We start from the raw sequence: 24,912 nt of genomic DNA, 5'->3' as shown, positions 1-24,912 counted from the left end.
GTGATGGGGCCTCAAGCTCAGGTTTCACCACAGTGATGTTTCCAGTCTCAGGAAAGACACAGCAGCAGGGACTTTTGGCAGTCTGTCAAATGGAATCAGTGCCGGTGAAGACTGTGGAAGTCCTCAGTAACAAAGGCTGCAGATGCTTACAGAGGTGATGCTCTTTGGAATTCTGCTCTCTTTCTTTCCATGGGGAAGATCCTGTTGGAGGGATCCTTAATGCTGCCAAGCTGGTCTGAACTGAACGATGTTGTTATGTATGTAAAATCTTTCCCATGGTTTTTTACATGGACATCTTCAGTTTTTGCTTGGCCTTCTTCAGGATTTCTACTCCTTCATTATAACAGAACTTTCCCCAAATAATTTACATTGGTTTGTACTTGTTCACTTATTACTTTTGTTGTTTTTGTGAGGGATACAAGTGTTGGGACCTCCTAGACCTCCATCTTGAAGATGTCACCTTATTTCAAATTCTGTGTCAAGGAGACTGCAAATAAAAGTGCCTCTCATTCCTACTGTTTTTACACTAGTCTTATCTCTTACATAACGCAGTGAATTTGTTGTACAAGATCCTTGACTTTCAGATGAGTGATAGCACTGGCAAGACAGTACATTAAACACACTGTTATCTGGAAGTGTTCTACACTTTGCCCTTTCACTGCTTGCCACACCTGCTGACGGTTCATATCATGTATTGACTTGAAATGTAGGAGTTATAATTTAACTTCCAGATTGATTTCTCTTTGGCTATAAGCTTGAGCAATGGCAAAAGGATACAGTTATTTTAAAGAAGTACTGCATATGAACATGATGTCTATGAAATGGCTCTCGCTTCTGCTGCTGCTACAGCTGACTTGTTACTTTTGCTCTGGGAGTTGTGGAAAGGTGCTGGTGTGGCCAGTGGAATATAGTCACTGGATGAATATGAAGATAATTCTGGATGAACTTGCCATGAGGGGTCATGAGGTGACTGTTTTAACATCTTCAGCTTCCATTTTTATTGATCTCAACAAACCATCTGCCATCAAATTTGAGAATTTCTCAGTATCTTTAACTAAAGATGATTTTGAGAATGCTTTGAAGCATTTTGTCACGAAATGGACAGAACTGACAAATTCATTTTGGACATTTCCTTTGTTACTGCAAAGCTTATTTGAGGACTATTCTGATCTTACTCTAACGATCTGTAAAGAACTTGTTTCAAACAAGAAACTTATGACAAAACTACATGAATCAAGGTTTGATGCTGTCCTTGCAGATACCGTTGGACCCTGTGGAGAGCTGCTGGCTGAGATACTTAAAGTACCATTAGTGTACAGTATCCGCTTCACTCCCGGTTATTCAATTGAAAGGAAGAGTGGGAAACTTCCATACTCACCATCCTACGTGCCTGTTATATTGTCTGAATTAAGTGATCACATGACATTCATGGAGAGGGTCAAAAATATGATATATGTACTTTATTTTGACTTTTACTTCCAGATGTTAAATGAGAAGAAGTGGGACCAGTTTTACAGTGAAGTACTAGGTAAGTCAGGTTTTTAGTTGGTGGCATGAAGTCCTAACTTTCCTTGGAATAAAAGTTTGTATGAAGTCACAGAAATTTGTCTATTATAAGTAAAATGATGAAAAGAAAATATAAAATGTTCCATCAATCTCATAAATAGTATAGAAACATTAAATGATAGGGTAAGATATAATCTTATGGTCCATTATTAGTACAGGACACTCCAGGAAGTCATAAACCACAAATTGAAACACTTAGAACTTCTCTAAGAATTTGTATATCCATCTTACTAAACTTCTTTTTTAACTTGAAAAAAGTCACTAGAAAACTCATAAAATGTCTTAATAAATGAAGACACATAGATTGAAGAGTTATGCACATATTTGTAACACAAGCTTCTAGGTAGCATTAATTTTTTTTATTTATGTAGTTCAGTTTTCAGATATTTTATGTTTAATATATATTATACACATACATATATATTGGCTTTATCAAAGAATAGAAACATTCAAACATCTTTGGCTACATCATTCCAATCTCTTTTCCAAAACTTACATTATATATATATATATGGCAATATTCTCATTTGATCTGTCTTTTTTTTTTTTTCCTTCCTTCCAGGAAGACCGACTACATTATTAGAGACAATGGAGAAAGCTGAATTTTGGCTCTTTCGATCCTACTGGGATTTTGAATATCCTTGCCCACTACTACCAAATGTTGAATTTATTGGAGGCCTCCACTGCAAACCTGCCAAACCTCTGCCTAAGGTCACCTACTCTTATCTGTTGTGCTTCTTTAACTTTGCATTTTCAGTAGGAATAATTTTGCATTCTTTATTTATAATGTTTAATATAGTGAAAGTGACATAGGAAACTAAAGTGACTTCCAATTAGAAACTCATATCCCACACCAATACAAGTATCTGAATTTCATTAACATTACAGAATAAAAGAGGGATACCTGGGAGATTTTGAGAATATGTAAGTTAAATTATGATTTCATCATTTAATGCATAATAAAGCATCAGACACTCACTAAAAATAATTATAAAGTGACTAACATATTCCAGAAGTAAGTGATATTATGCAGAGAAATGGCAGAGACCCAGTTTCTGCCACTTGACACTTTACCTGGAAAGACAGAATACAAACAAGTAATAAAACTTGTGTGTTAATTTTTACAATATGGAAAGACCACAATGATAAGGAAACATCTAGCAGCAATCACAGAAATATCTCTGAGTCTTTAATAAGTAAGGTGAGATTCAAAGGACATTCAGGAATAATTGAAGGTATAGCACCGAAGAATTGATGCTATTGAACTGTGGTGTTGGAGAAGACTCTTGAGAGTCCCTTGGACTGCAAGGAGATCCAACCAGTCCATTCTGAAGGAGATCAGTCCTGGGATTTCTTTGGAAGGAATGATGCTAAAGCTGAAACTCCAGTACTTTGGCCACCTCATGCAAAGAGCTGACTCATTGGAAAAGACTCTGATGCTGGAAGGGATTGGGGGCAGGAGGAAAAGGGGACAAGAGAGGATGAGATGGCTGGATGGCATCACTGACTCAATGGACATGAATCTGAGTGAACTCTGGGAGTTGGTGATGGACAGGGAGGCCTGGCGTGCTGCAGTTCGTGGGGTCGCAAAGAGTCAGACACGACTGAGCGACTGAACTGAACTGAACTGAACTGAGGGCAGAAGTGGATACAGAGGGAAAGCAGGTTGAGTAGTAATAAAAGTAGCCAAGAAGTCCAAGTTCCATCAAAAAAGGAAGAAGCTGAGTCAGATGATGCTGAAGAGGTAAGTTGGAGACAGATAATTATGAGGAGTTTGAAGCATCTAGTAAAGGTGTTCAGTAGAAATTTAAAAGGGTCAAGGGAGAGATTTGATCACATTAAAAAAAATAAACCTACATAAGATATAGTCACTGGGTTGGATTGTAAAGGAGGAAGAGTAGAAAGGGACACCATTTAGCAAGTTGCTATGAAATAAAGGAAACAAGGATGGTAACGATATGACCACACTAAGTCATGATAATAGTACCAACCTCATATTGTTCCTGTGGGGAAAAAAAACTGTACATATGAAACATCCAAAATGTCCCTGACACAAACTCAGTGGTCTAGAAGAAATATTAAGTATTGTTATTTTGCTGCTATTCAGCTCAGTTCAGTTCAGTCGCTCAGTTGTGTCTGACTCTTCACAACCCCATGAATCGCAGCATGCCAGGCCTCCCTGTCCATCACCATCTCCCGGAGTTCACTCAGATTCACGTCCATCGAGTCAGTGATGCCATCCAGCCATCTCATCCTCGGTCATCCCCTTCTCCTCCTGCCCCCAATCCCTCCCAGCATCAGAGTCTTTTCGAATGAGTCAACACTGTGCATGAGGTGGCCAAAGTACTGGAGTTTCAGCTTTAGCATCATTCCTTCCAAAGAAATCCCAGGGCTGATCTCCTTCAGAATGGACTGGTTGGATCTCCTTGCAGTTCAAGGGACTCTCAAGAGTCTTCTCCAACACCACAGTTCAAAAGCATCAATTCTTCGGTGCTCAGCCTTCTTCACAGTCCAACTCTCACATCCATACATGACCACAGGAAAAACCATAGCCTTGACTAGACAGACCTTAGTCGGCAAAGTCATGTCTCTGCTTTTGAATATGCTATCTACGTTGGTCATAACTTTTCTTTCAAGGCGTAAGTGTCTTTTAATTTCATGGCTGCAGTCACCATCTGCAGTGATTTTGGAGCCCCCCAAAATAAAATCTGACACTGTTTCCCCATCTGCTATTACATACTATCAATAGCCCAATGTGTGCCAGCCACCTGGATTTAATTCCTAATTGAATCAAGACTGGTTTCCTAACACATCAAGATCATGCTCTCCAGCAAAATCCTAGAAAGCAGATATCCCATGAAGTGATTTAAAAATAAATTTTTAAAGTTTTTTTATTAGAAAAAAATTAAGTTAATAAAAGTAATTTAATAAAATATAATTTAATAATTTAAAATTTTAATGTTAAGAATTTCTTAAGGTTTCGGCAATTAAATAAGCAAGATGAAAAGGTAGAATTATTTTCTGAGGATTGACTCTATTCACCTGTGCTCTAGACAAAATGAAAATTATTCTTCGTCAACAAAAATGTATGCCCTAACAATTTTTGCAGCCAAATACAACATTTCCTTGCCTTCACATCAACTTTTAAACCAGTCCTCATTTGAAATCCCAGGGTTTTATAGCTTACAGCATAAAAGGAATAACTTCATCTATTAGGCCAAGTGTTTTCTGCTTACCTTGACCTTATACAAAAACCTCAGCAAAACTCTCTTAAGGAGTGTAGGTCTCAACATCATAGCGGCCTGACAGAATGAACACAGTGAAAATGCACACTGCCTATATAGGAATCATAAATTCTGCAGATTATGATAAAGACCAAACAATTTGTGCCACTTGAATCTGAAAACTGTCCAATTATAAAATTTCTTCAGTTCATAGGGCTCTATTTCTAATGAAGGAAAGCAAGAATATAATGTTATAAATTAAAATGATTCATTTTAAATTTAGTTAAAACTTAAATAGGAAGCAAATAATCTTCAGCAAACTATTTTGTGATCTCTTAAAAGATCCTTTTGTCTACTCATTATTGGTGGAAAAATTAAACTGGTATCTTTTTCAAAGGGAAAACTCTTTGGATTGCAAATTGTTTGAGTTATCTATGGTAATTTTCATAGTGTCCAAAGGGTGAAATAAGATTAGTGACAGTTCTTCACTACCTAACCATGTATTTTGAAACATTTCACCATTCTCATTTCAGGAACATGATAGTGTTAGTATGAAGGGAGGTTGGAAGGAAAGGGAGAATGACAAGGAAAGATGAACAGTAGGATAATGATAATAATCAGTAAATGTAGCTGTTGTTATTAAGTCATAAAACAAGATTTGAATCCAAGTCAATTACTGTGAAGATTTCATTATATAGAAAAACTATTCCTTCAAACAATAACTTTTCTATTAATTATTAGGTTCTCAGAAATTTTCATTACTTTTTAAAGAATTGACTTTTGGCAAAATGCATCAATAGTTTTGATATCAATTCCTCATTGAGTATGTGATTTGAAAAACTTTTCTCCCACTCAGTAGCTTGTATTTTCATTTTGTTGATTGTCTCTTTTGCTGTGAAGAAGCTTTCGAGTTTGATATGGTCCTATCATTGATTTTTTCTTCTATCATGATTTTGGTGTCATATTCAAAAAAATCATTTTCAAAACCAATATTAAGGAAGCTTCTCTCCACTTTTTTTTTAAAGACTACTATGCTGTCTAGTCTTACGTGAAGTCTCTGATTCATTTTTGTGAAATGTGTACAATAGGGATTTCCTTTCACTTTTTTGCATGTGCTTAGTTTTCTCAGAAGACAAAGAATAGACTAACATTTCCCGATTAGGTGTTCTTGTCTTCCTTGCCAAATATTGACTATAAATGCAGTTTTAATTCTGGGCCTTGCATTCTCCTTCACTGTTCTATTTGTCTATCTTTAGGCCAATATCATATTGTCTTAAATATTATAGCTTTGTAGTAGAATTTGAAATTGGTAGGAGTGCTGCTCTGGCTGGCATTGAGTAGTGTGGATATTTCAACAGTATTATCTCTTATGATCCATGAATACATTATGTTTTTCCATTTATTTGTTTTTTTCTGCTATTTCTTCCAACAAAGTCTTATAATTGTGCAGAGTTTTCACTTCATTGGTTAAGTTTATTTCTAGTTATTTTATTGTCTTTGATCATATAGTAAATAGCATAATTTTTTAGATGTTTCATTATTAGTATAGAAAAATGCAACTAATTTCTCTATGTTGATTTTTTATACTATAACTTTACTGAATTTGTAGATTAGTTCAGGTTTTTGGTTGAACCTCTGGGATTATCTGTACAAAAAAATTATGTCATCCAAAAAAAAAAAAAAAAGAGTGACAATTTTACTTCTTCCTTTCTGATTTGGATACCTTTTATTTTTTGTCTTGCCTTATTTCTCTAGCTAGGACTTCTAATACTATGTTGAATGAGTGTGAGAGGCCATCCATGTCTTGTTCCTGATCTTAGAGAAAAAGTTTTCAAATTTTCATTGTTGATCATGTTAGCTTTGGGTTTATCATATATGGTCTTTATTATGTTGAGGTATGTTCCTTCTACACCCAATATATAGGAGGTTTTATCAGGAAAGGATGTTATCTTGTCAAATGTTATTCTCCATCTCTTGAGATAATCAAGTTATTTTACCTTTTATTTTATTAATGCAATGTATTACATCTATTGATTTGGATGTTGAACCATCTTTGCCTCCTATGGATAAATTCTACTTGGTCATGGTATATAATTATTTAATTATTTTATTATTTTGTTGAATTTGGTTTCCTGATATTTGGATGAGAATTTTTGCATATATATTTACCATGGATATTGGCATATAGTTTTCTTTACTTATAATGTTCTTGTGTATTTGATATCAAGGTGCAATATTGGCCTTGTAGAATGAGTTTAGAAATGTTCCTTCTCTCCTGTTTAATTTTTTTAGGAAAAGTTTTTGAAGCAATGATTCTCAGCCCTTGGAGTAAGTACTGAGCATGAGCTTCATCCTATGAGGGGATGTGTCTGAGGGACTGACAGAGATCCCACTTTAGTCTTTATGGCGCTTCATACCCTCAGAATTACTACTTTCCTTTCTTTGGCTTTTTAAACAATATTACAAGTTTACATAGACATATTTGGAGGAGAGATTCATATTCTCTTCAGAGAATCATAATATTGTTTACAATATGAGGTCCATACTGTTTAAGCAGTCTCTGAAATGTAACTGTGAAATTCCTAAAAGACAACAAGTGAATCAGGTGGAAGAACTAAAGAGATTCAGGTTGAAAAAGCAAAAATGATATTAACTTACTGTCTTTTCTAATGAAAGACTTCATGATAAGTTTCATACAATTTTCATCAACCATATTTGAATTAATGGTACTTACATTTCTTTGATGTACAGAGATGAAAATATCCCTTTAATATTATTTTGATTCTTATAATGTTTATACTTCGGTAGAAGAAAAAAAAATCACACCCCAGGGGAGTTTAAGAATCTTTGAGTTCCAACCAGTGGATACCTAGGGTTCCTGGAACCCAAAATAAGAAAGAACCTTGCAATTTAGAAGCCATTTCTAAAGCCTGGGAAAATTATCTTAGGAGAGAACCCCTTGGGTAGGGGGCATTTTTGGTCATATAGTCTTTCCCCTTGTTGATATAACTTTGCTTGTGGCCTCCAAAGAAGACCTGAGAACGGGCTTAGAAGTCAGTGTGGACATGGGGATGTCCAAGTTAAAGAGCTTGGACAACAATGCAGTGATGACCATTTCCTTGTGTGTCATGGTGGATGCAGTTCCCTGACCTTGAAGGAATATTTTAGATTTTTTTTTTTTTAGACTTTGTCACCAGCATCAAATTCCTCCAAAGTTTTCAGGATTCTTTCCTCCAAATTCTGAAATTCACATATTTCTATGGACCAGGAAATAAATTTTATTCTAAGTTAAACTAAGATCATTGAGAATTTACAATACATACACAAATAGGGAGGAAAAAAAGAATGTATAATTTGGTTTCCCTGTTGGCTCAGTGGTAAAGAATTTGCCTGCCAATGTAGGGGACACAGTTTCAATCCCTGATCTGGGAAGATCCCCTGGAGAAGAAAATGGCAATCCATTCCAGTATTCTTGACTGGAAAACCCCATGGAGCCTGGCATGCTACTGGCCATGGAGTTGCAAAGAGTCAGACACAACTTAGTGACTCAACAACAGCAACAGAAAATATTAATATTTTATAGAATTTGTCAGTGAAGACTTCTAGTCCTGGTGTTTTCTGTGTTGGGAGATTTTGATTACAGGTTCAATATCTTTACTCATTATAATTATTCAGATTTTCTAATTCTTCCTGATTCTGTCTTGACTTATTATGTATTTCTAGGACTTTATCTATTCTTTGTGGTACGTAATTTGTTGGTATATAATTCTACACAGCAGTAACTTATGACCCTATGTATTTTTGTGATATCAGTTTAATGTCTTCTCTCTCATTTCTAACTTCATTTATGAGTCTTCTTTCCTTTGTTACTCTAGCTAAAGTTTGTCATTTTTGTTTATCTTTTTGAAAAGACAAAGACAAATACTGTATGATATCCCTTGTACGAGGAGGGCATGGAAACCCACTCCAGTATTCTTGCCTGGAAAATTCCCATGGGCAGCAGAGCCTGGCAGGCTACAGTCCGTGGGGTTGCAAAGAGTCAGACACAACTGAGTGACTAAGCACACACACCCATCCCTTGTCTGAGGAAACTAAAAAAGGTCAGACTTTTAATAAAAGAGAGTGATATGATAGTGGTTACCAGGGGCTAAGGGCTGGGAGAAATAAAGAGATGCTTTTAAGGGTACAAACTTGCATCTCAGAATAAATAAGTGCTAGAGATAAGATACAGACCAGTGAATGTAGACAACAATATTATAATCATCAATCATCAATCATGCTGAGACTAGATCTTAGTTATTACAATCACAGAAAAAGAAAATATAATTGTGTGACATTATGGAGATGCACACATCATTAAAATGGCAAACCTATTACAATATATAAATGTATCAAATCAATACATTATATGCCTTAAGTTACATAATGCTTTATGTCAAATATATTTTATTCTTTTAAAAAAGTGTATGAATTTTAAACTAAGGATATCCTTACTCAGTAGTATACCTTATTTCATTTTTATAACTTTTTGTATTCTGCATGCTTTTGCCATAAGCTTGTGTTATTTTCATAAAGATGTCAGAGAAGGAGAATAATCAGTCCACATCTGTGATTAATTTTTAAAGAAAGGCTGCATTACAATATGATAGAGATGAATCTTCCAGAGCAGAGAAAAATCAGCTTTGAGTAATAAGACAATGAGACAAAATACTGAAGACACGTAACTTTAAATACTGCTAAAGGTCACTGAAAATATACCTATGACCTGGATGTACCATGTGAGTCAGTCATTCCTGATGGCTCAGTGATAAAGAATCCACCTGTAATGCAGGAGCCAAAGGAGATGTGTGTTCAATCCCTGGGTCAGGAAGATTCCCTGCAGGAAGGCGTGGCAACCCACTCCAGTATTCTTGCCTGGAGAATCCCATGGACAGAGGAGACTAGTAAGTTACAGTCCTACAGGGTTGCAAAGACGAGGACATGACTGAGGCGACTCAGCATGCACACACCATGTGAGTCATAGGAAAGTTCACTTACCTTCATATTGAGACTGATATCATCAGGGTGAAATTACATCTTTAAAGAATTTTCTACACAATGTAATCTACAAGGTTAAAGTTTGAAAAAAGATTCCATTTTCTTTTTTCTCTGTTAAAAATAGGTTAAAAAATGTTTTGTGATCATAAGTAGGGTCAAAAAATATACATTTTATGATGGAAGGGTTGAGTCATTATTCTCCAGAAGAGAAAAATAATAAATTGAAAACAAAAAAAAGGAAAGAAGTTTAAAAGAGACGTACATCATTTTCACTAGCTATTCAGGAAACCTGCTTCCATGAATTTTTTTTGTAATAGAGTACAGTGAGGAATGTGGAATTATTCTAACATAGAAGATAAAAAATTTATATTGGAAAGTATAAAGCACTACAAGACAAAATAATTCTGATATAATTCCAAGCATACAATTTTTTTAGGAGAGTACATTGAGGAATGTGGATTTATCCTAGTATATTAGTGACAAAATTACTTTGAACTGATGAGGATCTGGGGTTACTCAATAGAATAATTCTAAAAGAACTCCAGCAAAGACAGCTTCACCAGTAGCTTTATTTAGTTTGATGTGAACTACACGTTCACAGCAGTTACGCATAGTACCTCCTACTGTGACATTAAGAAAGCGCAAACAAACTCAATAAAGTACAGAAATGGTATGGACCTAACAGAAGCAGAAGATATTAAGAAGAGGTGGCAAGAATACCCAAAAGAACTGTACAAAAAAGATCTTCAAGACCAAGATAATCACGATGGTGTGATCACTCACCTAGAGCCAGACATCCTGGAATGTGAAATCAAGTGGGCCTTAGAAACCATCACTATGAACAAAGCTAGTGGAGGCGATGGAATTCCAGTTGAGCTATTTCAAATCCTGAAAGATGATGCTGTGAAAGTCTGCCCTCAATATGCCAGCAAATTTGGAAAACTCAGCAGTGGCCACAGGACTGGAAAAGGTCAGGTTTCATTCCAACCCCAAAGAAAGGCAATGCCAAAAAATGCTCAAACTACCACACAATTGCACTCATCTCACATGCTAGTAAAGAATGCTCAAAATTCTCAAAGCCAGGCTTCAGCAATACGTGAACCGTGAACTTCCAGATGTTTAAGCTGGTTTTAAAAAAGGCAGAGGAACCAGAGATCAAATTGCCAATATCCTCTGGATCATGGAAAAAGCAAGAGAGTTCCAGAAAACCCTCTATTTCTGCTTTATTGAGTATGCCAAAGCCCTTGACTGTGTGAATCACAATAAACTGTGGAAAATTCTGAAAGAGATGGGAATACCAGACAACCTGACCTGACTCTTGAGAAACCTGTAAGCAGGTCAGGAAGCAACAGTTTGAACTGGACATGGAAAAACAGACTGGTTCCAAATAGGAAAAGGAGTACGTCAAGGCTATATATTGTCACTCTGCTTATTTAACTTCTATGCAGAGTACATCATGAGAAACACTGGGCTGGAAGAAGCACAAGCTGGAATCAAGATTGCCAGGAGAAATATCAATAACCTCAGATACGCAGATGACACCACCCTTATGGCAGAAGTGAAGAACTAAAGAGCCTCTTGATGAAAGTGGAAGAGGAGAGTGAAAAAGTTGGCTTAAAGCTCAACATTCAGAAAATGAAGATCCTGGTATCTGGTCCCATCACTTCATGGGAAATAGAGAGGGAAACAGTGGAAACAGTGTCAGATTTTATTTTGGGGGGCTCCAAAATCACTGCAGATGGTGATTGCAGCCACGAAGTTAAAAAACGCTTACTCTTTGGAAGGAAGGTTATGACCAACCTAGATAGCATATTGAAAAGCAGAGACATTGCTTTGCCAACAAAGGTCCATCTAGTCAAGGCTATGGTTTTTCCAGTGGTCATGTATGGTTGTGAGAGTTGGACTATAAAGAGAGATGAGCGCTGAAGAATTGATGCTTTTGAACTGTGTGTTGGAGAAGACTCTTGAGAGTTCCTTGGATTGCAAGGAGATTCAACCAGTCCATCCTAAAGGAGATTAGTCCTGAGTATTCATTGGAAGGACTGATGTTGAAGCTGAAGCTTCAATACTTTGGCCACCTGAAGCGAAGAGCTGACTCATTTGAAAAGACCCTGATGTTGGGAAAGATTGAGGGCAGGAGGAGAAGGGGACGACAGAAGATGAGACAGTTCGATGGCATCACCGACTCAATGGACATGAGTCTGGGTGGACTCCCGGAGTTGGTGATGGACAGGGAGACCTGGCATGCTGCGGTTCATGGGGTCACAAAGAACCAGACACGACTGAGCAACTGAACTGAACTGAAACAAACTCAGCAATATGATCACTCAAATATATAAATACACAGATATATCTCTGGGTTCTACATATAGGGCTCATAGGACTCTTTCGTACAGCATACAAACAGCAATACCAGACTCCTCATTGTCAGTGATTAGTAATTTAGAGAGAGAGTCTGGGAAATATTGGCAAAGTTTAAGGTAAGGTATAAGGATTATAGAGCTGAAAGAATGAGAGAGTCATTAGAATCGTCTTTTTTCTTAGTACTAATAGTCAGGAAAATAAAATACAAATGATGAAACTAAAATAACTCACCAGAATGTATGGAATAAATAAATGATTTAGTAGGATTATAATAATAAATAATTAAGATGAAGCAAAAAGTGAAACTGAAAGTTGCTCAGTTGTGTCCAGTTCTTTCTCTGTGACCCTGTGGACTATACAGTCCATGCAATTCTCCAGGCCAGAATACTGGAGTGGGTTGCCGTTCCCTTCTTCAGGGGACCTTCCCAACCGAGGGATCAAACACAGGTCTCCCACATTGCAAGTGGATTCTTTGCCAACTGAGCCACAAGGGAAGCAAATTTTTCCAATAATCTATGTTAGTAATCAATGACATTACTGATGAAGAATCTGAGTGTAGCATTGTTTAATAGTATCTCCTCACTATAGTCTTTTTCTTGCTTTTACACACATACACATTTACACAAATACACATATTAGAAGAAATTAACCTCATATTACATATCTCCTTCCCAAGGTTCTCAGGGATAACATCTGTTTGAAAGAGAGCTATTAATGAAAACCCTATGGAGATTCTTCAAAAAATAAAAAGTAGAATTACCATCAGTTCAGTTCAGTTCAGTTCAGTTCAGTCGCTCAGTCATGTCTGACTCTTTGCAACCCCGTGAATCGCAGCATGCCAGGCCTCCCTGTCCCTCACCAACTCCCAGAGTTTACTCAGACTCACATCCATAGAGTCAGTGATGCCATCCAGCCATCTCATCCTCTGTCGTCCCCTTCTTCTCCTGCCCCCAATCCCTCCCAGCATCAAAGTCTTTCCCAATGAGTCAACTCTGCATGAGGTGGCCAAAGTACTGGAGTTTCAGCTTTAGCATGATTCTTTCCAAAGAAATCCCAGGGTTGATCTCCTTCAGAATGGACTGGTTGGATCTCCTTGCAGTCCAAGGGACTCTCAATAGGTCAACAATTCTCCTTCTGGGGATATATATAAACAATTGAAATTAGTTATGAAATTAGGATGACATATTTACACACCATGTTCATGAAAGCACTATTCACAAGAGCCAAGAGGTTCAAGAAACCCAAGCATCCATCGACAGATAAAGCCAAAAAAAAAAAAAAAAAATGTGGTGTCTGCAAACAATGAAATATTACTCAGCCTTTAAAAGGAAATATGAAACAAGGCAAAACATGGATGAACCTTAGGCTAAGTGAAATAATCCATCACAAAGATACAAATACTGTACAATTCAGTTTTTATGAGATTGCTAGACTCTCAAGTTTGTAGAAACGTAGAGTAGAATGAAGGTCTCCAGGGGCTGGGCAAAGAAGAAATGGTGCTTCTTAATGGACATAGACGTCTAGTTTTGAGATGAAAAATGTCTAGAGATTGGTTCCACAAGACGAATATACTTGACACTACTGAACTATACACTTAGAAATGATGAAGATGGTAAATTTTATCTTATGGATATTTTACCACTTTTTTTAAAAGTCACTAATAATTCCTAACTATAGTGTTTGTAGCCACCCTTCAGTTAATGTTTGCTATGCTGTTGCTCTTTTGTGATGGAGCAAATGTTTTTTTCACAGGAAATAGAAGAGTTTGTGCAGAGCTCTGGAGAAAATGGTATTGTGGTGTTTACTTTGGGATCAATGGTCACTAACATGACAGAAGAAAGAGCCAATATGATTGCATCAGCTCTTGCCGAGATTCCACAAAAGGTACACACAGTAACTTAATAGTGGACAACTATTTAACAAGTTGGGCTTCTCTGGTGGCTCAGTAAAAGAGTATGCCTGTCAATGCAGGAGACTCAGGCTTGATCCTTGGGTTGAGAAGATCGTTTGGATAAGGAGATGGCAAGCCACTCCAGTGGCTTGCCTAGAAAACCCCATGGACAAAGGAGCCTGGTGGGCTAGTCCATGGGGTCGTGAAGCATTGGACACAGCTTAGCGACTGAATGACAGCAGCAACTAATGAGTCTGTTAAACTCTATAAAAAGTCTAATTACAGAAAATTTTTGCAAGAAAGGTAAACTACTATGATAGCTCCAACTTATCTGAAATATTTATAAAAATACAAAATATACATGGCAGATGCTAGAGTGGTATAGAGTGTTTTTGATTGACAGTAGCTTTGGACTAACATTGTAATCAAGAAGAGATATACTTAAGAGAATCCCAGGGACAGGGGACCCTGATGGGCTGCCGTCTCTGGGGTCACACAGAGTCGGACTCGACTGAAGCGACTTAGCAGCAGCAGTATAAATTTTGGTATTATAATAGTGTTGTAGGCGGGAAAAGAAATCTCAGATTCTGTTATGTAGTTTACTCCTTTACCTTGAAGGGCTCCTGAGGACACAATATATATATATATACAGGTGTTCTCAGAGGTTAAATTTTAACAGTAGGCATAATACCGATTCTTTGCAAACCTGTGGACTGTAGCCAGACTCCTCTGTCCATGGGATTTTCCAGGCAAGAATAATGGAATGGGTTGCCATTTCCTTCTTGAGGGGATCTTCTCAACCCAGAGATCAAACCCAGGTCTCCAGCACTGCAGGCAGACTCTTTACCAGGGAAGCCCAATAATACAATAATGTTAAGCAATATTGACAAAAATCTGAAATGTGCCATGCAATTTCTACCTGCCAGGAAATCCCAACCCCTTTCCTTCTCCTAAATGTTGAAACAGCCTTCTTCAGTGTCCTTTTCTGGTTGCTACACAGAGAAAGGATGGTCAGGGAACCGCAAGCTGCTGCCAGATATCCATATAGCCAGAGTGATTCAGAGAAAGAGAAACATCAGCCACCTTGGTTGACTGGGTCCTGCCAAAGTCTGAGGCAGGAAGAGCAAAGAGAAAGGGTGAAGGTGGGGTCCTGCCCTTTGGGTGAACCCGGTGCATTGTAAAGTCTGGTCCTTAATGGACTCTGCTTCTATTACTATTCTGAATTGAAGAAAGACAATAGGCTATAAGAAGGAGTCAAGCATGAGAAAGACTGGCATGGAAAAGGATCAGCTGCCTCCTTTTCCATAAAATAGAGTAGTAACTTATTTTCTAATGTATAAAATACACCAAGGGTCTTTGGATGTTTGTGAACTACTTTTTTAGTTTACTATCTGATATTGTAGTATTCTCCTAACCACACATGCTAATTTTTCGCTGGAAACCTACTTTACGTTCAGATAGCAAGTAGAAGTTAAACAACTAAAAATTATAATCCAGTTTATGAAGATTGCTTGGTACTAATTTAGCACCACAGTTTTTGAACTTTACCAACAGCTGTTTTGTAGATTCATGTTGATGTATGGTAAAACCAATACAGTATTGTAAAGTAATTAACCTCCAATTAAAATAAATAAATTTATATTTTAAAATAAAAATAAAAACCTCTGAGTATAGAAAAAAAATAGTTTTACAAATTGCTGACAGACTCTTCTTTTCTAAATTTAAAGAATTTCCTAACCTAGAAAAGTGGCAATACACTGGATTCATGTCAAAAATTGCTAATAGACACTTTTCTTGGAAGTAGTGTTTAACAATTTGTAGTCTACAAGAAGCTATCTTCCTAAACAGCATTAATTAACTTGCTATTAATAAATTACTAAATAGGCAGAAATATTAATTGTCATAAGTGGCTGATTGAATGTATTCCTTTTTGTAAACCAAAAGATATAAAACTCTAGTAAAAATAACTTAAGCTATATGAGTAAGTGTATATAAGTAAAGTCCCTACTATGAATCCAAAAGGAATCAGTAAGAGACAATTAAATTTAAAAATAAGAGCTAGTGTATGACATAAAGCAAAATAAATGTATGTTATTAATAACTTGCTACTTTTTTTAATAGAATGGATACCACATAGCAATTTCTTAAATATATAAATTTGCTATTCAAGATCTCATTTCTCTATGGCATCATCTGTAAGATGTCATTAGTGCATACCACACCTGGTTGAATAAGTTCATAAAATGTGGGTCTTCCTATTGATGGCAGTGTATTAGTAGATATTATTACTTAAGAGCTCATGTTCTTGTTTCCTTAACTGTCATCAGTTCAGCTCATTTCAGCTCAGTCACTCAGTCATGTCTGACTGTTTGTGACCCCATGGACTGCAGCACACCAGGCTTCCCTGCCTATCACCAACTCCCAGAGGCTACTCATACTCAAGTCCATTGAGTCGGTGATGCCGTCCAACAATCTCATCCTCTGTCATTCCCTTCTCCTCCTCCCTTCAATCTTTCCCAGCATCAGGGTCTTTTCTAAAAAATTAGTTATTTACATCAGGTGGCCAAAGTATTGGAGTTTCAGCTCCAGCTGAATGTCATATGGAATATGACAAAGTGTCATATGAAAGACATTTAACTAGATGTCTTCAATCTCTTTAGAATTCTATCCCTATAAACTTGAAGTTCAACTTATGGAATATTTTCTTTACTTTAACAGGTTCTATGGAGACACGATGGCAAGAAACCAGACACCTTAGGACCCAATACTCGGCTGTATAAGTGGGTCCCCCAGAATGACCTTCTTGGTGAGACTTGGTAGAGCAATTGAAAGCATGGGTGATTGTACTTCAACAGGAAACAAACTTACCGAGCATTTATTATTGAAACACTCAAAAAGAAAACTTTACTCCTTTATTTTTATTTCCAGCTCTAGGTGAAAATAGAAAATATAGCAACTGTCACTTTATTAAACATAGTGATCTCCCTTATAGAATCGAAGTGTCTTATTTTAGCTGTAATCATTTCTAGCCATGAATTTTTAAATAACTTCATGGACTGTTGTTCTGTCTTTGAATTCTCTATCTTTTCCCCCCATAGGGATATTTTAAGTTCCACTAAAAGAAAAAAAAAGTTCCACTGAAAAATAGCGGCTCCTCTTTTATTACCAATGACCCTTCATTTTCTGTAGGAAAAATTCTGCAATCATTTCCTTGAGGCAATTACACATTTTATGGTAATGTAGCTTTTCCTTCCTCTGGCTCCAGAACAACTCCCATTACCCTTCCTGTGGCCTTGTCACCCTTTCTATCAGACTGAATGACTTTACTGTTTCTTTAAGAGAATATATTTCTGACATGCCCTCCTCTGGTATTTTTGTTCATCCGCTTTATTTTACGCAGACTATTCTTTCAAGCTATTCACCTGCCGATCTTGAACTCATTTATGACATTCAAAAGGTAAAGTACTTCTTTCATGAAGTCTTCACTTACCTCTCCAGCAGACTTAGTGGATTCTTGCACTGAGTTCCAAAAGCAATTTAAATGCAGTTTCGTATGTGTAATCAAGGGTTATATTTAAAAAAAAAGAAAGAAAGAAAGAAAAACATTGCTTTCTTTCAGTGTCTTCTAATGCCCTTATCTCATTTTTAAGACTTTTAATTAATAATTTTACTGAAATTCACACAATCCTAGGTCATCCAAAAACCAAGGCCTTTATAACTCATGGTGGAACCAACGGCATTTATGAGGCCATCTACCACGGGGTCCCTATGGTGGGCCTTCCTGTGTTTGCTGAGCAACCTGATAACATCAACCGAGTGAAGGCCAAGGGAGCAGCTGTCAGATTGGACTTGGAAACAATGTCAAAAACAGATTTTCTCAATGCACTGAAGCAAGTCATTAACAATCCTTCGTGAGTATATATATATATATATATAAACATATATTTTTTACCACATATTATTTCTAGAGGCATTCTCATAGGAAGACACAAGAGGAACCAAGGAGTCTTCAGTAAAAACAATGAGGAGTAAGATTTGCTCAATGCTTTGAAAATAGTCATTAGTAACCTATTGGGTCACATTATGTGTTTTCAGTGGCTTTAGAGGAAAGATTTGTCAGAGGCTTAAGGATGGTGGAGAAATTTTGAAAGAGCTCCTCATTAGAATGAGAAGAATCCCTCAGTGGTAACAAACATTAAGAAGAAGCACTGAGAACAAAGTAAAAGTAGGAAACTATGAACTCTTTAAGCAATCATCTGCATACTTACGACCTTCGTTCAGCATATGAATTCCTCAAATGTGTTAGACTCTTCTGCTGCTGCTGCTGCTGTCGCTTCATTCGTGTCTGACTCTGTGTGACCCAATAGATGGCAGCCCACCAGACTCCCCCGTCCCTGGGATTCTCCAGGCAAGAACACTCGAGTGGGTTGCCATTTCCTTCTCCAATGCATGAAAGTAAAAGTGAAGTCATTCAGTCATGTCCTACTCTTCGCGACCCCATGGACTGCAGTCCACCAGACTCCTCCACCCATGGGATCCTCCAGGCAAGAGTACTGAAGTGCAGTGCCATTGCCTTCTCCATTAGACTCTTCTAAAATGGTCTAATTTTAGTAAATCACCATGACATGATCCATCTCAAATTCTCATTACATTGAGCACTTTTCAAATTTTCTGTGCTAATATTTTTCCATAAAAGATGAAAGATAAACATCTAGAACTATCTAATTAACTCTCTAATTACAACTATTTTGAGACTATTTATTTTTTACCACCAGTGCCACCTGTGAAGCCCAAATATAGGTACATTCTTAGTTCTTCTTTAGGTTGTTTTCGTCTTGTTTTGAAAAACTGTAAAATCAAAAAGTAATTGACTTTGAAAAGACATGTTGGGATATTCCTATGTAAAAATCAAATTTTCTGAAACCAGAAACATTTTGTTTTCAAATTGTTTCATGGTTTAACTTGAATAATATTATTACTATTAATATCACAAATATGATGCATGTATTTTCCCCCTATTGTTTTATGATGACTTTGGAAAAAAACATTTTGAGACTATATTGGTAATAATAGGACAATGGTCATTTGTGCTTTAAAAACAGTGTTATTTAATTTTAATTTTAGCACAAACATTACACTAAATGACTGCCATAAGAAGAATGTTTTCTTTCTTTTTAAAAGAAATGTTTCAGTAGGCAGTTTTATGTAAAAGTAACTCTGTGTAGTATCTTTGTGTATTTTTTTAATTTTTAATAATGTAAAGCTAGCATCAACAAACAAAGATAATGTACTGCTTGATATATATTGACTATTTATGAAATGGTACACATTGTACTAAGTCCATTATACATATTAAGTAACTTCTTCATTATAAACTTTCCCTACTCTATTAAAAGTATTTCTGAACTACTACCCTCTTCTCAAATACCCAATGCTCCCCCTGAGTTTTTTACAGAACAGGGAGAGAAGTTACCTCCATTGTTACCACACTGTTATTTAAAGTTCATGCATCACATCGCTTTATTCCTCCTTCCTTGTCTGTTAGTCCATCATCATTTCAACAGTAAAAACAAATAAAACTCGAAAGCCTGAAGGTGAAATGTTTGGCACACTCTGTATTCTAAAATAACTAGCAGGGAAAACAATAATATTAGGAAAAATTTACTGAGTATACTGTATACAATAAATCTAAGGATCAATATATTATTCCTCCAAATAGTCAGATAGGATACTATTGTTATTCATTCCATTTAACAATGAAAAACTGAGAAAGGGAGTTTAAAAAGCAGGCAGCAAGGTAAGTGTCAGAATCAGAATTCAAACGAAGGCAATTCACTTCCACACTTCAACCACTGCTTCACTAATACAAGGTCAACACCACCTCCTGGCCAGTGCTGTCTAGCCATGTCTCTGAAGCTCATGATGTATTTACCTCCTATCTCTGGATTATGATAGTGTTTCAAAGCTTCTCTGCCAGATCTCTTAACAATTCCTTACTGGATAGCTCAAGTCATGTATTTCTTTTCTTTTCACCTTCACTATTTAACTTATTCCATTCTCAAGCTACAGATGCTTCTCTCTTGTCTTTTTTCTTCATAGCTTGAAATCCTATGCCTTCAACAAATTCTAGCCCATAAGCTCCTGTATGTGTGTTCAGTTGCTTAGTCATATCCAGGTCTTTGTGACCCCATGGACTGTAGCCTGCCAGGATTCTCTGTCCATGAAATTCTCCACCAACAATACTGGAGTGGGTTCCCATTTCCTTCTCCAGGCCGATGAGCTTAGATCTCTATAATTATCTCTTAGAAAAACAATCAATTGTTCTTCCACTCTATGTGGCACTCATTTCCTCTCTTTGCATGGAAATTTCACATATTTAACTTTTCTAGTTCATTCTATAAATTGATGTCTCTTTGATTTTCCTTCAGGTATAAACAGAATGCTATGTGGTTATCAACCATTCAACGTGATCAGCCTATAAAGCCCCTTGACCGAGCAGTCTTCTGGATCGAATTTGTCATGCGCCACAAAGGAGCCAAGTACCTGCGACCTGCCGCCCACAAGCTCACCTGGTTCCAGTATCACTCTCTGGACGTGATCGGGTTCCTGCTGGCCTGTGTGGCAGTTGCTGTATTTGTCATCACAAAATGTTTTCTGTTCTGTTGCCGAAAATTTGCTGAAAGAGGCATGAAGAGGAAAAGGGAATAGCTGTATTTGGGTCCCAAAGCAGAAATGCCCCATAGGTGGAATTCTTCCAGCTTATTCCAACAGGAAGGAGTTATGAAAAGGCTCCTATCTTCCTGTGACAAAATGGCTTTTCACAGTTCAGCACCTCCTTTCAAAATTTGTTTACAAGGAATGTTTTAATGGTTTAAAATTTAGAAAAATGTCATACCAAGATGAAAGCTGATGAAAATTATATAAAAGTAAATGCATAAATATTGAAATTTATTATTTTAAATCAGAAGTTTTACTAAAAAAAATCACTGAATATGTTATAACAGTGTTTCACATGGTGTGCACAGACACCTCTGACTGACATAATCAGATAACAATGGACAGAATACAAAAATGACATAAAGTTTATGGAAAATTGGTAACTCAAATGACAGCAATCTGAAGTCACTTTTGTAAACTGCACATAGGAAAGCAGTTTATAATCAAGGTGGTCCAGGTGAGGAAATGGGTCTTATTGACCAAGAGGACCATTTAAGTCATATAACAAACATTCATCAGTCTAAGGCATAATTTATTCAAATTATTTAAAAGTAAATTGATGCTTAGGGAATGATAGGAAAGATGTACCATAGAATTTTCCATACTGCCTCTCAACATAATTACCATGTTTTAAAAAGATAGAATTACTATGGTACCATAGTAGATAATATTATTAAATCACATATATAGCTCTAAATAATTTTCCACAAATCTATCCTGCAACACTTGTAACAAAAAAAAAGGGTTTGTCATTATTGTACAGTGAGAATTACTCCAAATCCCCCCAAAAAAGTCAAACAGTCCAATATGAAAATAGATGAAGATGAATAAGAAAGTCACAGAAGTGAAATGGCCAATGACATATAAAAAGGGACAAAGGTCACTGGTGCTTTGGGAAATGGAAATTAAGTCACTTATGTCTCTGGATATGTTTCAGTATCTCCTAGTTTATAGTCTATAGGAACTTGAGTAGAATTTGTGTCCTAAGGTTATGTAAAAAATGCATAAATCTTAATATGTTGAATTGATTCATGATGCTTTTCAGGTCTACTATATTCTTCTACTTCTCTATAGATGCATTCTATTAATTTCTGAGAGTTTGATATTGAAATTCTAACTAAAAATCTTATCTACCTAAAAATTGTAATATACAGGGAACTATATGTAACTGCATTTTCCAAGTCTTCTATAAATGTGTTATCATATTTTCATAATTTAAAATTTGTTTAAAGCAAATTATTTTCCAAAAATAATTTTCAGAACAAATAATATGGGAGAACTATTTTTCTGTATGTATAATGTGGAGATACCCTTTGAAAATAAAATTTAAATGTACTGTTTAACACTGCAACTCTACATCTTGGTTATCTGTCATTCAGAAAGACTTGCATGTGTTCATGCATGCTAAGTCACTTAGGTCGTGTCTGACTTCCTACCACCCCATGGACTGTAACCTGCCAGGCTCTTTTGTCCATGGATTCTCTAGACAAGAATACTGCAGTGGCTTGCCATGCCCTCCTCCAGGGGATTTTCCAAACCCACATCTTTTATGTTTCCTGCATTGGTAGTTGGGTTCATAATTATATACTGAATTCCCACTAGCACTTAAATTGCTATCAGTTTATGAACACACTAACTAACTTACAACATAGTTGTACAGCATGAGAGAAAACAGACGGATTATGGACAATGCTGTCCATGTCACATTACTAAGTAAATAACAAGTTGCAAAAATTACAAAAAATAAGCATGACATTCTTCTTTGGACATAAAATGAAACATATGTAAATATATGTAAATTTGTGTACCACAGAGAAAATGATCTTAAAGAATACACTGAATTTCCAACGAAGAGAATTTAAATTTTAGTTCTAAATATTTTTCAATGGTTCCTAATTGTGCATTTATTGTTTTTGTAGATTTTATGTGGGATACAAGTATTGGGACCCTCTTAACCCTCCAACTTCCTGATGTCACTTTATTTCTAATTCTGTGTCAAAGGGGCTGCAGTCACAAGACCTCTCACTTGCTATTATTTTTACACTTTTTATTCCTTACAAGATATAGTTGATGTTCTGTGCAAGGGCATCAGTATTTAACTGTGTTCAGTTCAATTCAGTCGCTCAGTCATGTCCTACTCTTTGAGACCCCATGAATCACAGCACGCCAGGCCTCCCTGTCCATCACCAACTCCCAGAGTTCACTCAGACTCATGTCCATCGAGTCTGTGATGCCATCCAGCCATCTCATCCTCTGTCATCCCCTTCTCCTCCTGCCCCCAATCCCTCCCAGCATCAGAGTCTTTTCCAATGAGTCAACTCTTCACCTGAGGTGGCCAAAGTGCTGGAGTTTCAGCTTTAGTATCATTCCTTCCAAAGAAATCCCAGGGTTGATCTCCTTCAGAATGGTCTGGTTGGATCTCCTTGCAGTCCAAGGGACTCTCAAGAGTCTTCTCCAACATCACAGTTCGAAAGCATCAATTCTTCGGTGCTCAGCCTTCTTCACAGTCCAACTCTCACATCCATACCTGACCACTGGAAAAACCATAGCCTTGACTAGAAGGACCTTAGTCGCCAAAGTAATGTCTCTGCTTTTGAATATGCTGTCTAGATTGGCCATAACTTTTCTTGCAAGGAGTAAGCATCTTTTAATTTCATAGCTGCAGTCACCATCTGCAGTGATTTTGGAGCCCAAAAAAATAAAGTCTGACACTGTTTCCACTGTTTCCCCATCTATTTCCCATGAAGTGATGGGACCGGATGCCATGATCTTAGTTTTCTGAATGTTGAGCTTTAAGCCAACTTTTTCACTCTCCTCTTTCACTTTCATCAAGAGGCTTTTTAGTTCCTCTTCATTTTCTGCCATAAGGGTGGTGTCATCTGCATATCTGAGGTTATTGATATTTCTCCCAGCAATCTTGATTCCAGCTTGTGTTTCTTCCAAATAGAGGAAAAGAGCAGAATGGGAAAGACTAGAGATCTTTTCAAGAAAATTAGAGATACCAAGGGAACATTTCATGTCAAGATGGGCTTGATAAAGGACAGAAATGGTATGGACCTAACAGAAGCAGAAGATATTAAGAAGAGGTGGCAAGAATACACAGAAGAACTGTACAAAAAAGATCTTCACGATCCGGATAATCACGATGGGGTGATCACTCATCTAGAGCCAGACATCTTGGAATGTGAAGTCAAGTGGGCCTTAGAAAGCATCACTATGAACAAAGCTAGTGGAGGTGATGGAATTCCAGTTAAGCTATTTCAAATCCTGAAAGATGATGCTATGAAAGTGCTGCACTCAATATACCAGCAAATTTGGAAAACTCAGCAGTGGCCACAGGACTGGCAAAGGTCAGTTTTCATTCCAATCCCAAAGAAAGGCAATGCCAAAAATGCTCAAACTACCGAACAATTGCACTCATCTCACATGCTAGTAAAGTAATGCTCAAAATTCTCCAAGCCAGGCTTCAACAGTATGTGAACCATGAAATTCCTGATGTTCCAGCTGGTTTTAGAAAAGGCAGAGGAACCAGAGATCAAATTGCCAACATCAGCTGGATCATGGAAAAAGCAAGAGAGTTCCAGAAAAACATCTGTTTCTGCTTTATTGACTATGCCAAAGCCTTTGACTGTGTGGATCACAATAAGCTGCGGAAAATTCTGAAAGAGATGGGAATACCAGACCACCTGACCTGGCTCTTGAGAAATCTGTATGCAGGTCAGGAAGCAACAGTTAGAACAGGACATGGAAAAACAAACTGGTTCCAAATAGGAAAAGGATTGCGTCAAGGCTGTATATTGTCACCCTGCTTATTTAACTTATATTTAAATGTGTGATGACTGACAAATCAATATTAAACACACTGTATAATCTGGAAATGTTCTACACTTTGCCCTTTCAGTTGCTTTCCACATCTGCTATTTATATATTTACTTGAGGTAGAGCTGTTATAATTTAACTTCCTGACTGATTTCTCTTTGGATATAAGCATCAGTTTGGTTCAGTCACTCAGTTGTGTCCAACACTTTGTGACCCCATGAACTACAGCACACCAGACCTCCCTGTCCATCACCAACTTCCAGAGTTTACTCAAACTCATCTCCATTGAGTCGG

The 24,912-nt window shown here is 36.8% G+C and overlaps 1 protein-coding gene across 6 annotated transcripts; it reads left to right on the top strand.

The window, feature by feature from the left end:
- The first annotated feature begins 797 nt into the window (after positions 1–797).
- LOC138082058 (UDP-glucuronosyltransferase 2B31-like) lies at positions 798–22,140 on the top strand. Of its 6 annotated transcripts, none has more exons than XM_068975284.1 (7): positions 798–966; positions 1,483–1,528; positions 2,129–2,277; positions 13,944–14,075; positions 16,801–16,888; positions 17,774–17,993; positions 20,511–22,140. In XM_068975284.1, the coding sequence occupies exons 1-7, from the start codon at positions 802–804 to the stop codon at positions 20,788–20,790; spliced, it is 1,080 nt and encodes a 359-aa protein (XP_068831385.1). In that variant the 5' UTR covers positions 798–801; the 3' UTR covers positions 20,791–22,140. The 6 variants fall into 6 exon arrangements, with proteins under 6 accessions (XP_068831385.1, XP_068831384.1, XP_068831383.1 ...); XM_068975283.1 differs by having other exon boundaries at positions 798–1,125; positions 1,477–1,528; XM_068975282.1 differs by lacking the exon at positions 1,483–1,528 and having other exon boundaries at positions 798–1,280; positions 2,133–2,277.
- The last annotated feature ends 2,772 nt before the right edge of the window (positions 22,141–24,912 follow it).

Source organism: Capricornis sumatraensis, chromosome 7 (assembly GCF_032405125.1).
Source record: "Capricornis sumatraensis isolate serow.1 chromosome 7, serow.2, whole genome shotgun sequence".
In the NCBI taxonomy this organism is placed as follows: Eukaryota; Metazoa; Chordata; class Mammalia; order Artiodactyla; family Bovidae; genus Capricornis; species Capricornis sumatraensis.
The sequence above is the reverse complement of the archived record's forward strand: the minus strand, read 5'-3'. Positions and strand labels throughout refer to the sequence as shown.

Excerpts from the sequence above, each read along its gene's own strand:
- LOC138082058 (XM_068975279.1), top strand. The coding sequence starts at position 802 with ATGAACATGATGTCTATGAAATGGCTCTCGCTTCTGCTGCTGCTACAG. Across the intron at positions 2,278-13,943 it reads CTGCCAAACCTCTGCCTAAG|GAAATAGAAGAGTTTGTGCA; the intron begins GTCACCTACTCT and ends TTTTTTTCACAG. Across the intron at positions 17,994-20,510 it reads CAAGTCATTAACAATCCTTC|GTATAAACAGAATGCTATGT; the intron begins GTGAGTATATAT and ends ATTTTCCTTCAG.